This window comes from Pan paniscus, chromosome 13 (genome assembly GCF_029289425.2).
Source record: "Pan paniscus chromosome 13, NHGRI_mPanPan1-v2.0_pri, whole genome shotgun sequence".
NCBI lineage: Eukaryota > Metazoa > Chordata > Mammalia > Primates > Hominidae > Pan > Pan paniscus.
Window position 1 is genome coordinate 54364244 of NC_073262.2, and position 17010 is coordinate 54381253.

The 17010-nt window shown below is 37.2% G+C and overlaps 1 protein-coding gene across 1 annotated transcript in view; it reads right to left on the reverse strand.

The window, feature by feature from the left end:
• The window catches only part of NEB (nebulin), a 241876-nt gene that overhangs the window by 189175 nt on the left and 35691 nt on the right, over nt 1-17010 (reverse strand). The window contains exons 23-35 of the mRNA XM_034954281.3: nt 16357-16455; nt 13927-14031; nt 13262-13369; nt 13055-13168; nt 10413-10610; nt 8298-8405; nt 6368-6466; nt 5557-5661; nt 5360-5467; nt 3513-3824; nt 3202-3408; nt 922-1026; nt 123-230 (exon numbers count right to left, since the gene is read on the reverse strand). Of these exons, the coding sequence (XP_034810172.2) occupies nt 123-230; nt 922-1026; nt 3202-3408; nt 3513-3824; nt 5360-5467; nt 5557-5661; nt 6368-6466; nt 8298-8405; nt 10413-10610; nt 13055-13168; nt 13262-13369; nt 13927-14031; nt 16357-16455 (1776 nt within the window). The remainder of the gene's footprint in view (nt 1-122; nt 231-921; nt 1027-3201; nt 3409-3512; nt 3825-5359; nt 5468-5556; nt 5662-6367; nt 6467-8297; nt 8406-10412; nt 10611-13054; nt 13169-13261; nt 13370-13926; nt 14032-16356; nt 16456-17010) is intronic.

Sequence of the window (17010 nt, forward strand, 5' to 3'; positions counted from 1 at the left end):
TTTTGAGAATTTAAATGCCATTAATTTAACATATTTCTTTCAATAAGGTATCAATTTAAACAAGCATTTGATTACTTTTCAAAAAGGCAAACACCTAAACTTCACCTAAAATTTGTACTCACATCACTGGCAATGTTTCTCGATGCCTTGGCTGCAGTGATGGGAATAGCATCGCCCAGCACATTGTTGCCCTTGGCTATTAAGTCATGCCAATCCCGTTTATAACAGACCTGGACAGAAAAGCAAACAGAATGTCAGCATCTGTAAGTGATTCCTCAACTGCTGGGATTGTTTTGTTCTTTTCCAGACAGAAGTTGAAGGAATCCCCCATAGCACATACTGCTTTAGGAAATCACATTGGCAAAGTGTCACACTGTGTGTAGCATGAGATCTTTGGACTCTGCACTAATTATTCACCTACATCTGGTTTTGACACATATTGAAGAGAGGAATATTGAAAGACTGGATCCAGAGAAAAACAAATAAAGGTTCTGGAAACCATGGTATGTGAGGACCAACTAGAGACAATGAAGTTGTTCATTCTCATGAAAGGAACGTCAAGAGAAGACCTGGTGGTCAGGTTTAGAAATTGTAGGGTTGTTATTTTAAAAGGGAGCTCATTTATTCTTATGTTTCTGGAGGATAATAACCTCCCCCACATGCAAAACTAGGAAAACCAAGTGAAGTTTTAGGGGAATAGATGATGAGCTCTACATAGAGAAGAATGTTATGTCCTTTAAAATTGTCCTACACTTGAAAAGGCCAACTGAAGAGGTAAAGAACCATCCTTATGGGATATGTTCCAGTAGGGGATTTGTGAGAAATGGGCCTAAATAAATTGTCAAGGCACCATCCTACTCTTAAAGTCTATGATTTTATTGTCAGGTCCGAATTTCACATCCCAGCAAAGACCCTACTTACGTCACTTATATTGTAAGCATTGCACTTGGCCTGGAGAAACTGAGGAAGATCAGGACTCATGGTGTATTTATGTTTCACATCTTCTCCTTTAGCCTTGTATAAGATCTGCAATAAAATGCATTTCACATAGTGCAAAAAGGAAAATCTATTAATTGTTTGCTTTAAAGAGTTATTTTTAGCACAATCACCCATGATTTTCTAGTGTTAAAAATCATTAAAGGCATTTTCCTATTTTTTTAAATAAAACAAGCATCTTATTATCTTTAATACCAACAAGTCTTGTGTGTTAAAATAGAAGGAGAAAAAATCCTTAAGAAAATAGAAATTGTTCACTGCCCAAGATGAATGGAAGGTAAATTCAACCATGAAACCCTAGCAAGAATAATAGAATTCACCAAAGCCAAATCAATTTATTATTTGCCTGTGAGTTAATAGCTCTTCCACTTTTGTTAGTTTCTATTTTTTTATCCCTAGAGAGAAAGTAGTAGTTAGAATAAGTTTTTCACTTCTGCTAAAAACTTTCCAAATTATAATTGTATCAGTGAAAGCATACAATAATTTCCTCATAATGTAGAGGTGCTTATACATGAATCTAGTATACTCAAAAGGCTCACTATTTCATATTTGCCCTATGTTGTTACTTTAAAGAATTATATACACTTTTGACTGAAAGATGTCAAAGTATGTGATGCAGAAATCTTACTGCATCCTCCTCCTGGTATTAGAAATATATTACTTAGTTCCTAAAACTAAAATAGAGCCAGAATCACAAGTAGATTTTCAATCTCATAATTCTCATTTCTCATATATATCCTTATTTCCAAGGCATGACTATATGGAATATGACATGTAAACTGGTATGCATGTACCCAAGATAAAATCTGACATGGCTAATAGCTAAATTAATCCCCAAATAATAAATAATTTCTTCTAGGACCCAAAGAGTTACCTCTAAGTCCTCATTGCCTTTAAGAACAATATCTAAGCAATGACAGATTCATGAATTCGACCTTCTACACAGCTCCTTCTCTGCCATTGCTACTGCCTTAGCTTCAGTCCAATTAAGCCTTCTTTGGATTTCGGTGACAGCCTTTTAATTCATCTTCTCACCTCCAGTCTCTCCTCTTTCCAAAGTCTCCACACTTGGGGCCAGCATTGTCTTTTAAAACACAGGCCTGATAATGCGGCTCCATTGATTAAACATATTCAACATCTCTTCTTACCTACCCCCTAATATCCAGACTCTAAAAATTAGCATACGAGTCCCTTACTAATCAGGTTACAATCCTGAACCTTTTGCTTTTACACTTTTTCATTCCTTTCCTACTGCTGTTATATTGTTCATTCCTTTTCTACTGCTGTTATATTGTTCCTTTTGCCAGGAATGCTCACTTCTCTCACTTGCCTGGGAAACTCTGGTAGGCAGTTACCTGTGTGCAAGACACCTCCCTTGTATTTAACATTTTCCTCTCCTGCGGCATTTGTCTCTCTGGATGACAATGCTCTGTTTGTAGCCATGTCTTTGTCTTATGCTCTTACCCTACATTCTTGTGAATTTCTATATCCCATGAATCCTCATCTATTTCATCTTTATGCCATCAGCAGGTAATACAGTGCCTGGCACATGGTAAATGTTCAAAAAGCATTCATTAAATAAATAAACGAGTGAATGCTTTTGATCTTCTGTATACCAAACTTTCCTTTAGAAACTTTGACTTTAGCCAGAGCATAGACGCTGCTCATGGACAGGCAGGCGAACGATACTCACCTCAATCAGATGTAAGTTAAAAAGTCTCTGTGATAATTGTGCATGCTGAATTCTTAGGAGCAAAAACATATATTCATATGTATTACTTCTCTGTATTAATGTCTTATATATGAAAAGAAAATATGAGAAACTTAATGTGGAATTGAATACAACAAATCTGCCACAATAAAGTGTCTGGGATTTAAGCTTAAATTCTGTGTATGTATGTGTTTGCATGTGTATGTGTGTAGTCCTAGAATAGAATTTTTTCACCATGTCAAGTTTATTCAATAACACAATATTTCAAAGACAGTTAAAAAGGAACATTTTTTTAAAAAAGGAAGATAAAAAGCAAGAGAGAAGAAAATGTTAGTGCCCAAACTACACATAACTGTAATTTTTTAAAAATTAAATAAACAAAATAATTTAAAATGGAAAGATATTGGCCCAGAAAAAAAAAATATTGGGCTGCTGTTTACTTTTCTAAAAAGCTTCCTCCATATCCTCTGTCCTCTCTATTTTATTGTACTCACATCACTGACTTGCTTCGTGTTCTGTTTTGCCTGGACCATAACTGGGGAGTCCACGATGCTGGTAAATTTGAGGGTGTCTGGATGTTGCCTGTACTTCTTTTCATTCAGAGCATCACCGGCCTTTTTAACTTTTTCGACGTCGAGACTGCCAATAGGAATCCAGCCAATGCCTTTCATCCAGCTGTTGTAGTCTTCCTTGTAGACGTTCTACAGCAATGGAGAAAAGAGGAGTGAGGGCCTAGGACAGGGTTCTTTTCATGGCAGGCTCTGAACTTAATAGGGGGGTTTCTTGAGAAGTAAATGACACTTACATCACTCTGTATCTGCATCATGTTCTTAGACAGCTCCAGGTCCATGGCGTCAGGCAAGTAGGTGTAATGATGGAGAGAATGCTTATAGTTGACATTGCTGACCACATCCTGGGCTTTCTTAGCCGCCACGACATTGAACATATCATGGGGCGTGTTGTATTTGGTTTTTATCTTCTCATAGTCTTTTTTATACTCCCGATCTGATTGTATCTTGGCCACGTTCATATAATGAACCAGTTTAGGGTCATCTTGAAGACTTTGGAAGCCAACCATTTTCCCTTTAGCCTTTTCATAGTCTTTTTTGTACTGAACCTATTGTAAACAAAGGTGGGCATAATTTAAAATGTAGTTTTGAGGGTTTTACTAAACAATGAGGCCATGATTTGAAGTAATTGAGCTTCCCAAAAATTACTGTACTTCAATAACCAAACAATTAACAATTCACTTGCATATGCTCTGAAATGTAGCCTGCTTAAAATAAAAATGTTATGTATTATGGAACCCATTTGATTGTCTATAGCTGTTTCTGCCTATCCAAGTGAGGTTGAGATGGGGCATTACCATAATTTGTATCAGTAACAAAACAGATCTTTATATTCTTCCTTTGCATTTAGACATTGGTAGAGAAAAATGAAAAGATAAATATGTCACAATCTCTACCAATTACATTGTGCTACTAGAGCACAAGTAGCTGGATATTTAATTAGTTTTAGAATTTTTAGTAGTAGTGGTAGGATGTTAATATTAATGATAGTAGAATTTAATAAGTCCTTGGATATTCAAAGGGAGACCCAGAGCCAGGAGGGGGGTAAACACTAACTGGCTCTGGATAACAAAGTGAGGGGGACTGAGCTTCCTCGGAGATATGTGGAGGGCACTGTGGGACACTGAGAAGCAGAGAAATGAGGGAAGGTTCGTGGAAAGTTGGGGCAGGGGCAGCTGGAGGAAAGTACCCACAGAGAAAGGGGGTGGGTGAGAACTTCTGGGTGGGACAGGGGCATTTCAGAACGAGGACATTTGTTATTCAATCATCACATATTTACACTGGAGCGATGTAAACCTAATTTCAAACAATCAGTAAAGTGGTGTTTGGGACTCTGGGAAGTCAAAAGGAAGGGGTTGTGTTTCATTTCTGGGTCATACAGAGCAGCAAGAGGAGACCCGCAGGAGGAGGGCGCAGATGAGCTCAAGCCAGCCAGGAGCCAGAGGTAAGCAGAGAAACAAAAACCTCGGAGACTCCACAGAAATCATGGGGAGGGGGATTCCACTCCCTATAGAATAACAGATGGGGGCTTGAGCCAATTTTATTTAAATCTCAAAGAGCAAAATGACTTCAGTTCACATCTTGGTTAAAGATAAATAGGATAAGAAATAAAATTCTTAACTGTAATAGAACCCAAAGACTGGCTATTAGAGGTGGTGAAATTGAGGCCTATTCACCTGTCTACAGAAGTAACGAAGGAAAAAGGGAGAAGAAAGGGAAAGAAGGAAATCATATAAATTAATAAAGTTTTGAGATAACATTTTACCATCAGGAGGCTATTATGACTTAAATGGTAAGTCACTTCTGGATCTCCACAAGAGAAGTAATGTGAGTTAGTGTAGAACTATACACGAGAATTTTAAATGAGGGGGCTTGATTAGAACTGATCAGTAGAAGGTTATACAAATCCTTTCCCTCCAGAAAATTTAAATCTATTTAGGGAACTTTATTTCCTAAATAGTTTTCAATCAGATTTGCTTCCAATTGGGGACTGCATGCATGGAGACTTTTGGGTCATCGTCAGACCCCAAGCCCACCCACCCACATTTTCTAGTTGCCCATGTATGACCACAGCTGGACTTACGTCACTCGCCGCCTGCCTGGCAGCTTTGGCAGCTCTGATGGGAATCGCATCAGTTCTCAGGTCATATCCCTTCTTGCTCAAGTCTTTCAAGTCTGCTTTGTACATATTCTGAAAGAAAAATGTCATTTAAGTACAACTTAGAGACTGTGTTAGTAAAGTCTGGACACACGCATCAGCCCGTGAGTCCACCCACGCACCTCACTGATATTGTAGGCATTAACTTTAGCCTGGATGAACTGGGGCAGGTCTGGTGGCAGGTTGTATTTGTGAATAATTTCCTCTCCTTTGGCTTTGTAAGCAATCTGAAAGAGAAAAAAATGCATAAACAAACAAATAAAGTAGAAAGAAAATTTAATGGCACCAGAAAATAATTTCCTAATGGATCATATTTCACAGAGGTGGTTTTAGGAAGGACACTCTTTGTGCATTTGCGTATTCACGTGCAAATATCTGTAGGCATTCAAGGTCACACATGCAGTTGCTTAGGATACTGTCTCAGTGCTTATTCAGTTTTGCAAAGATCCCTTGGAACTTGCAGTAGGAACCTCTGGGCCTAGCTCAGGAAAGTGTAATAGGGTGGGAAACACCAACCACCTATATTATATTTTGTGGGCAATTAAAAGGACTTAGGGATGGTTTTGATTATATATGATTTTTTTTTTTTAGCTCTGACTTAAAATATAACTGCTCCCCATTTGATATACTCATTCTTTCTGGTCTTTCCTAGAAAAAGGCTTGTAGTTTTTGTTGTCATTAAAAGAAGTCCCTCTTACCTTTTCCTTAGAAAGAAATGTCAAATGGCTAAAAGGACAGTCAGCACAATATACATTACTGTAAATATATGAATTAGGCATGCTTTATTAATGAACAGCTGGGGAATTCTACAGATGCTTGTGTAATTGGGTCTCTTCATATTGTATAATAACTAGAGGTGATCAGTACATTTGAAATACAAATGTATTTGTATTAGTTAACATCTATTAACATATAGATAGCATTAACACTTACATCACTCCTCTGGGCCTGGTTAATTTTAGACTGTACTGTAATTGGAGCATCTTCAATCGAGGTAAACTTGAGTGTGTCTGGATGTTGGCGATATTTTTTCTGTTTGGCAAATCAAAAAGAGAAAAACAATCTTGTTTTCCACTGAAGATTAATATGTCAAAATCCTTGAAATTTATTTTGAAGCGAAAAGGAAGAGTTTTTCATGATTTTAAAATGCAGAAACACTAGATTCTTGATTGGCCTGATGAATGCAATGCAAAAGTCAATATCTTTAAAAATCCATTTAATTGTGGATAGTTTGGGACAGCACAGACACATATACTGCTCTCAGGAACCAGACAGACTCCTTTCTTAATTCTTGCCTATGACATGAAAGAAGACACCCTCAGCTAAGCAGAATCTGGAAACATCACCAAGTTTTCTAAAGGTTTAACAGAAAACAAGCAAGGAGATTGGAGTGTCTTTGCATGGCACAAACAAGTTCTCTTTTTCCCTGTTACTCCATCAGCAAATGGCATCAATAAGGTGTCCGGTTGAGGAAGGAGGAATTGAGGAACTAGGCCAACAGCTAGGAATTATTAAGAGAGACAGGACTTTTGCTCTGCAAGTCTTAATGTGGTTAGTACGTAAGTTATCACCAAAACGCTGAAGGGGCACTGCAGAGGAGACCCTGGGGAGGTGTGCCCACTAGGAGCTGGCAACTTCTAGCTACCTTATTCCTGTATGCGTCTCTATTTATTTTCCCAGTCCTCTTCCTTTGTGCATATTGTACATCCCAGTTAGCATCATCACTCTTTCGGCTTCAGACTTCTAAAAACCACTAACCCAGAACTTTCTTCTGGAAGATCTTTGAGCAGACAAAATGATTTTCATTGAAAACAAAACACCGAACAAGAAGTAAAACTTGAGCGTGGAAGACAACCCTCATACCACACCTCTGTCCTTTGTGTAGTCTGCCCTCCTTGAGGATGTACTCACCTGACAGCAGTGAGACTCTTCAACTGTCACAGGGGAGGGACAGATAATCTTGCTGCCTTATGAGCCTCAAGATCATCACTATTTTTTCTTACACTGAATTATAATTTATACATTACTTCAAAGCCAACCAGAATATGACATATGGAATAATTCTTCAAAGACGATTTCTATAATAACTGCATTATTCATAATCACAAAAAAATAGAAACCATCCACATATCCCCCAACCGGTGAAGCAATAATAACAATGTGGTGTGTATTATGCTGGGGCAAAAGTAACGGTGGTTCTTGCCATTACTTTTAATGTCAAAACTGCAATTACTTTTGTACCAACCTAATAAATCCATACAAAAGATTTACTTAATAATTTTAAAAAACCAAATTACAAGCAGAAACATTACATGAAGTGAAAGAAGCCAGATACAAAATAAATTTCTAGAAAAGATAAAACTTTAGAGACAGAATGCAAATCAGTGGTTGCCTGGGGCTGAAGATGAGAGCTGAAATTTTGGGGGGAAACTTTTTGGGGTATTGCAGCATTTTAAAATTCAATTGCAGTGATGACTGCACAATTATATGAATTTATTAAAACTTGTCAAAGTGTACACTTAATGTGAATTACTTTTATTGTATGCAAGTTATACCTTAATAAAATTGTTAAAAATATTTCTATAATGAATGGCTAACATAAATGAATGGTTAACGTAAATGGTTAACAAGTTATACCTTAATAAAATTGTTAAAAATATTTCTGTAAGGAATGGTTAACATAAATGATTTTGGTAATATAAAGGTTTGTGCTGGTCTCCCTGGGTAATTCGTGCATGTGGTAAGCTCTTTTCCTCAGCAACAGTGACTGAGAATGAAGCAATGAAGGAGCACTGTCCATGCTTTTGAGAGCTTTAACACAACACAGTCACCACTCTCCCTCTGACACACCCAGTGGCTTTACCTCATTGAGGATGTCTGAAGCTCGCTTTGCCTTTTCCATTTCTAAGGACCCAAAAGGCACCCAGCCACAACCTTTCATCCAGCTATTGTAGTCAGCTTTGTATTCAACCTAAAACACCAAGAGAAAGGTTACATTTCTTTGCTGTGTCATCCTCATTATGTAAAATCATCAAAGTTTTACCCAAAACAATGTTTTTGAGATTTCTGACCAGCTTCCTTACTCCAGACATTAAGGTTATTTTATATATTTATTTGGTGAGATATAGTAACAGCTCTTAGATTTTTGCTTTCCTTCTAACTGGCGTATGTTCCATTTCATCCTTATTTCCAACTTAATGGAAGTCTGTGGTACTCTAATTCCAACCTGGAAAATGCTCGAGTCAAAGCTGCACTTCAAAGAGTAAGTGAAATGGTCAGTTAACCAAATGTGAGACGTTTGTTCCCTGGAACTTTAAGTATTATGTTTCTATCAAATTAAAATAGAAGGCCACATTGAAGGTGGGTTATTTGCTCATTTTCTAATTTCCTAATTGTATAAGACTTAATAGAACTATTCGTACTAAGTATTTGCACACATGGCCCTTCATGTGTACTGGTCAACTTTGGAGTGTTTCTACATTGGCTAACAAAACACTTTAAAATAGTTGCACTCGTTAATTTGCATAAGAGAGCGGTTATTATTTGGAATTGGTCCTAGTTGAGGCACAGTTACTTGATGCTATTAAAATGCTACTCTTGTTGTCTGACCATAGGTGGTACCAAAAATTTATGTTTTAGATACAAAATTCAAACTGTTGTTTTTTACTCTGGGCATTTTAAGTAGAATGGAAAATCAAGAAAGCATTTAGTTCCTGCCCGTCAGAGGCTTATGATCTATTTGAGATGAAAAAACATAACAAAATCAAACTAATAACAAGTAGAATAACAATGTATAATATAGAATTGTTAGTGGTAGGAATGTAAAATTTTGCAGTTGCTGCAGAAAACAGTATGGTGGTTCCTCTACAAATAAAAAATAGAGCTACCATGTGATCCAACTATTCAACTTCGGGTTTATACCCAAAAGAATCGAAAGCAGGATCTCAAAGAGATATTCACATGCCCATATTCATAGCAGCATTATTCAAAATAGCTTAAAGGTGGAAGCAACCCAAATGTCTACCAACAGATGAATGGGTGAATAAAATATGGCATATCGATATAATAGAATATTATTCACCCTTAAAAATGAAGGAAATTCTGATACATGCTACAACATGGGTGGACCTTGAGGACATTTTGCTAAGTGAAATAAGCCAATCACAAAGAGACAAATACTGTATGACTTCACATATATGAGGTATCTAGGGTTAGTCAAACTTAGAAACAAAGCGTAGATTGGTGGTTGCCACAAGCTAGGGGAAGAAGGAAAATGGGAGTTGCTGTTTAATGAATATAGAATTTCAGTCTGGGAAGATGAAAAGGCTCTGGAGATTGGTTGTACAACAATGTTAATATACTTAACACCACTGAACTGTACACTTGAAAATTGCAAAGGTGGTAAATTTATGTTATGTGTATTTTGTCACATTTTAAAAAATAGAATTGTTAGGATGAAGTATTCAGTTGTGTAGTTTGGACAAATGAATTTGCTCAAAGAAGTTCTGATCTGCAGAAAAAACCGTTATAAATATTTATGTTAAATCATATATTTTCTTTTCAGATAGGAATCTATGTAAAAATCATTGATAATGATGAATGTGATGATTATGATAATAGCGATGATAAATACTGAATGTTTTTTGAGAACTCACCAGGGCCTGGCACCATGCTAAGTATTTTGCATGCATTTACATCCTCCAAACAATGTTTTTGATTTATTTCCATTTTACAGAGGAGGACTCTAAACTTAGCAAGGTTGATATATTTCCCAGAGGGAAACAGTGATAGGGTGCAAGCCAGATCAGTTCTTCCTAACCTTGAAGGGCATGCTCTTATAGAACCACAAGGGTTGTTTGCTTACATACATAGGACAATGCAGATACCTCTGAGAAGTGCAAAAACCTCACTCAACTTCAAAGTCCATTTCAGTTTCCATCTTTTTAAAAGAGGGGCTACAGAAACCCTGGTTACTCACATCGCTCTGCAGCGCATATGCCTTCTTGGCAAGGTCCACATTGATGCTATCAGGGGGGTAGCTGTAACTGTGTAAGATGTGCTTATAATCAACATCGCTGGCAATTGCCTGAGATTTCTTAGCTTGAGTGACTTGGAGCATATCAAGAGGTGCCGTGTAGACAGTTTTTGACTTTTCATAATCTTTTCGATATTCGCGCTGTGAATAGGAAATTATCATTTATTATCACAAATCCTCGATGGATTTCCAGAAAAGACAGAGATCTTTCATAAACAATAAATACAAGTTAGAGAAAGAGTCAAACATCTGAGTAGTTATTTTGCCCAAAAATGTGTTCATATGTTACATACCATTGAAATTCCCCCAAAAAGCACGCATGGGCAGACCTTCTCAAATCAATGAGAAACTGTCTGGGTCACAGCAGACAACGGGCCACAGCTTCTGCTTCAGTCAGGAACAGGAATGATTTTATTCTAAACCAGGGTTTCTCAAGGACCACTAACAAGTGTTACTATTATTAATGTAATTTAACCTATGAAGAGTTTTCAGTAAAGAAGCATTTTTTAATTGTAATGAAAACCATATGACAATTGGATTTTAATAAAATGACTACTTCATACACAGGGCTGTAGACTTAGTTTATTGGCTGTATAAAGTCATTTTCGAATGGATAGTCAACTGGTTTTTTAACCTGTTATTGACAGGAGATAAGCCCCACTGAGAATCTCAAAGGTTGTTTTCATATCAAGTTCAATTTGGGCAACAATTTAAAAGAAGCTTCAGATTGCAGCAGTTAAAAGACTTCATAGGAGAAAAGTTTGAGAAACTGAGCCATTAAAATAACGTTGGCCCTTCCGTATAGCATTATAAACCAAATGTCCTGACTGGGCCTCAAGGACTCCCTTCATTGTCTGGTTTTCTGGAATGGTTAGACAAGGTGCTAGTTGGGTCAAATTCCCAGCTTCATTGTATCCACTCACCAATTACTTTGACAGAAAAATTTTGACCCACTGCCTTTAAGAAAACTCTAAACTCATCCTAGTTTCCCATGGTCACATATGTGTTAGAGACAGTGACCCAAGCTGGCAAGTACAGATGTGCACTACAAATCTTCTGTAACAATTCCTTTTGCAAATGATCTGATCTTTTGGCTTTCTAAGGGAACTTGATCTTCCTTCTCATATTTTGTGGGTGGTCATTTTCACTGAATACATTTATTATTTAACTATAAAATTGAGACCCTGGTTTATAAAAATAAAGTATGCAAACTTTGTGATAGTTTGCAATAACATTGAAAACAACAGTTTGTCTTCGTTAGAAATAAACTGATAAAGCAATATTGCAACAGCAATAGGTGTGTGGAAGTATTTTTGAAGAAATTGTTGTTACTGTTTTGTTCATGTTCACACCAGCTGACACACACCAGTACATATAAAATGTTGTCAAAGATCCAAATGGCTTTAAAAGATTCTTTTTAAAAAGCCATTCATATTCTGTGTCTGCAGCTTAGCATTTTGCCTGGATATTATGTGAGAATGACTCATTTGCTATGTGTTTTGGTCATCTACATCAATCAATTAACAAATATTTATTGGGCATTTATTATGTGCCTACTGCTGGGTTCTGTGATAGGAATAAAAACAAAAGATAAAAATACACATGCTATCAATGGGGAGTTATATCCTTCTTGAGTTGAAAAGACTCAACTAGTGAACAAGATAGTAATATAAGTGAGCACTATATACTGACATAATTCACTGTGAAGTTACTAGAGAAAATTACAGAATTAGAAGTTTTAAAGTGCTATGTAATGACAGAATAGATGCAAAATGAATTAAAGAGGTATGTATAGATCATTATATAAAAGCATGGTTAAATCTAAATGATACAAATACCCTTCTCTTTCATCATTAAAAAAACTAGTATCTGCAAGCTACACTGAACATTCTCAGTACTCTTAAGGGATTCTCTAAACATTTTATACACAATATATACTATAATTTGCAGTAGTAGATGTTTGTCTCTCTGTAGTAAGAATTTTAACTGCAAAATGTTACATGGCCCATAGATGAGCCTTAAGCAACCCATGAGTTCACCAAAATTCAGGCAAAAGGCATGAAAAGAAATGTTCATTTTCTAGATAGATGATTCAAATCTTTTATCAGAGTCTCAGAGGGGTTTATAATCAATGGAGTCTTTTTCTTGGATCTAGACCAAACTCATTACTAAAGTCAATGAAGAACGATACTCTATTAAGATTTTTGTGACTCATAAATGTCTTCCAAAGTAAAGACAGTTTGAAAATTATCATTTTAAAAATTATTTTTCAATTAGAAGAAAATATGAAAATATCTAGTGATGTTTTCCAAAAGGTTTTAAGAATACAATCAATATTCTATTAAATATTAACGCATACATTTTTCAAAGTGAAATGGACATCAAGTACAAATCAGTAATTTCTCCCCTCAAATGTGGGAGGCACAATAATCCAGGGCATCATTCTGAAGTTCTCTACAGCAGTACTTTTGTGAATGTGATGTGAAAGAGCCCATGCTCCTGAAATTCTTTTCCACACTACTACCCTTGGGCATCGTAACAGGGAGTCCATCTTGAAAACAAGACAGATTCACAAAGACACTCACATCACTCTGGTTTTTGGCTGTCTTCAAGGAGTGCAGCATCTTGGGATCGTCATTAATGCTGAGGGCTCCAATCATTTTCCCTTTGCTCTTTTCATAGTCTTTCTTGTACATCACCTGCAAAGACATCACACATGCCAGATCCCACTCACCAGGAAATGTCCCCAAGGCCACCCTGTCCAGGTCCCCAGGTCCCCAGGCCACACTCACATCGCTGGTGTTCTTGGTGTTGGCTTTGGCTGCCAACAGGGGAATGGCGTCCACTTTAATGTCAAACTTCTTGGCTTTGCTCTTCTCCCAGTCTTGCTTATAAACATTCTGGACAAGAAAAATTCAGCAAAGGAATGATAAGAACAACAGTGTAATCCAGTAAAAAAAATAAAAACATATTGAAAATTTGTGTATGTATAGACTTATTTCTCCTATAAAAACTATTTATCAAATTGTAGTATAAGTATTGATTTATCTATCATCCAGTTTCTTTCTCCCTACCACTAAATAAGTATCAACTACTCTTTTTAATGTTCTGTAAACTTTCTAAGCACTCTGCTGTCCTGATTTATATAAGGATGCTATAAAGTGACACTCACTTGGAGAAGGTGAAATGTGAAATTTACATGGGAAAGATGTTGTAAAACTCCAGGGAATAGCAGATGGGTAATGGGAGATCTTCTGACAGTAACAGAGACCACAGAAAATGAAATCTGATAGATAAGTAGGAGTCTTAAGAGCATTTTGGCCTTAAAAGCTCCACTTACAAAGTAACCATCTTAAAGTTGTTTATTTGCACAATTCCTTGTCTTGTCTTTTAAAATTTATAACATTTTCTCTTTTCATGCACACCAAACATAGGCTTCTGTGGCTTTGGTACTTACATCACTCAGATTATAGGCATTGACTCTGTGTTGGATAAACTGTGGAGCATCTGCTGGTATATGGCACTTGAACTTCTCACCTTCATGTTTTGCTTTGTAATTCAGCTGAAAAACAAAGGATATTTGAACGGTTCAGGGGAACTTCTTTGAATTTATTTAGGGCAGCATATATAGCTAAGGCATTAGTGCTGTTTTTAGAAAAATGCCTCAAAGAGATACTCAATTCAGTCAAAGTCTCGCACAGGATTCAAACTTTCATCCCCTATTTCAGGGACTGTGGCACAGTCCTCCTTTGTCCTTGGGGGATACTTTTCAAGACCCCCAGTAGCTGCCTGAAATCATAGATGGCACTGAACCCTATATATACCATGTTCTTTCCTATACATATATACCTGTGATAAAGTTTAATTTATATATTAGGCACAGTAAGAGATTAACAACAATAACTAATAAATAGAAAAATTATAACAAAACTGTAATAAAAGTTATGTGGATGTGGTTTCTGTCTCTCAAAATATCTTACTGTATGTTTTCACCCTTCTTCTTGATAAAGAAGGGACAAAGGGGGATGGTGTGAGATTTCATCATGCTACTCAGAACAACATGCAATTTAAGACTTATGAATTGTTTGTTTCTGGAATTTTCCACTTCATATTTTCAGGCCATGGTTGACTGCAGGTAACTGAAATTATGGAAAGCAAAACCGTGGATAAGGGGGATTGCTGTGTAACCATACTTTGGGCTGCCAGCTGCCATTGCATAGATTCTGTTATATACACAGGAACACATTTCCAGTCTATACTGCTAGGTTGTGTCTGGAGAACACGAACTTCTGTAATTAAAGCACTAACAAAAACAACAATAATTCTAAATAAAATACTAGCACAGTTAAAAAGATATATACTCTTTTTTTTTTTTTTTTTTTTGAGACCGTGTCTGGCTCCATCACCCAGGCTGGAGTACGGTGACACAATCTCGGCTCACTGCAACCTCCGCCTCCCAGGCTCAAGTGATCCTCCCACCTCAGCCTCCTCAGTAGCTGAGACTACAGGCATGTGCCACCATACCCAGCTAATTTTTTAATTTTTTTGTAGAGATGGGGTTTACCATGTTGCCCAGGCTAGTTTCAAACTCCTAGGCTCAACTGATCTGCCTGCCTCAGCCTCCCAAAGTGCTGGGATCACAGGCATGAGCCACTGCACCTGCCTGTGAATTCTTATTTAAATTATTAAACATGGAACTTTATTTAAATTTTTTAAAAGGTGACATTAGGTGTAAGGAAGGGAGTGTAAAGAACGGATGAGGCTGTTTAATTTTGGAGCCAAAGGCAAAAATGCACAAGATTGAGAACTATGCAAGAAGTAATTCCAAGGCAGAGTCCATTGCCTACCTAAGCCAATAAGAAGAGTGATTGATAGTGACTGTGACCACATACAGCACTATATTTCTCTGCAGCTTGCTGAGTTCGGCTAGATCAGTGATGTTAGTGTTTAGCTGTTCTTTATTGGGACACAAAATATTAAGATGCTCGGAAAAGCGGCACACGAGCTGAAATGACTTCTGAGTTATACTGATGCCATTCTCCTCTTTACTAATTGGGTATGAGCTAATTTGTGTCATTAAAATATATTTTATAGTAGGACAAACTGTATCTTTCACTTATCTATCTTGAGAAGGATGTACTACTCTCTAGGACTTAGCTATGTTAGCACCTTGCTGTTCAAAGAGTAGCCTACCAATCACAGCATCAGCATCACCTAGGAGCTTATTAGAAAGTCAGAATATGGAGTCCCCTAGATCTACTGAATTAGAATCTGCACTTCAACAGGGTCAGCAGGCGATTGCATGAATGTGGAGGTCTGAGAAGCACTGCTGCTTTCCCCCGATCTTGGCATGACTGGACCACGCCTGTCTTAGACTTTCTTTGACCACTCAATCTAAAGTGCCCATCCAGTTCTTGATGTCATCCCACTTTAATTCTGTAGCATCATTCTATATTAGTTTTCTTATCACTGTTTGATGTCTGTCTTGTTACTGTGCCCTTTCTTTTTGCAAAGTCTTTGTTAGCAAATTCAAGAATCGGAAATATTTGCCTTGTCCTACACAAATAGATGCTTTTGTTGTCACTGTTTATTTAAGTTGGCATGAAGTTTTAGTGTGCATGTGACAGATCCTAATGAATAAGTAAGATAGTCCTACTAAAAATCAGTGAGTTATTAAAAAATATTTATTTTTATTATTGTCTAACACAACTTTCCTCAGGCTACAATTCAATCTAGCAGCCTCATTTGTGTTTTATTAAACAAATCTTGAAAAATAATAATATTGGGATGGTAGATGAGCCCATGAAGATTAAGCATGTAAATGCTTACATTTTAAATGAGCAAAGCACTCTGGGTCACCCACGCTTGCATAAATCAAAGCACTTACATCACTAAGCTGTTTCGTGTTGAGCTGGGCTTGCAACAGTACAGGAGAATCAGTGACTGCCGTGAATTTGGTCTTATCTGGATGAACTTTGTAGGTATGCTAGAAAAGAAGATGTTCTTTAATGAAATATCAGTATATTCTTGGTTATACATGCGCTAACATAAAAAATGGTTCCAGGTCAAAACAGAGTTTATTTTGTTCCTGAAAACTTAGTTGATGCGTTTATATTCTCACTTCTCTGTCTGTCTCTCTCTCTCTCTCTTTTTCCTTTAATCCCCACTTCCCAAGTTGCCTCTGGTCTGCCTACAGCAACTCAACAACCAGATTAACCTTACCCTGCTGAAGCCTTACACAGTGACTCTTTAGTCAACTTGGTACTCAGCTTCAACTGCACGTTGGCTTACGATCCCTACAGAATCCATCCCCTCCTTCATCTCCAACCATTTCACCTCTTACTACTGTCTTCCTCCCCAGTAAATTTCAGCCACCCCATCCTTTCAATTCCTTAAATGCTGAGCTTGTTCTCTCCTTAGGCCGTTCTTCCCTGCTGCTCTTCCCCTGACCTTGGCCTGACTGGTCATGCCTGTTTTAGACCTTCCTTGACCACCCAACCTAAGACGCCCATCCGGTCACTGTCTCACACATTGTCCTATT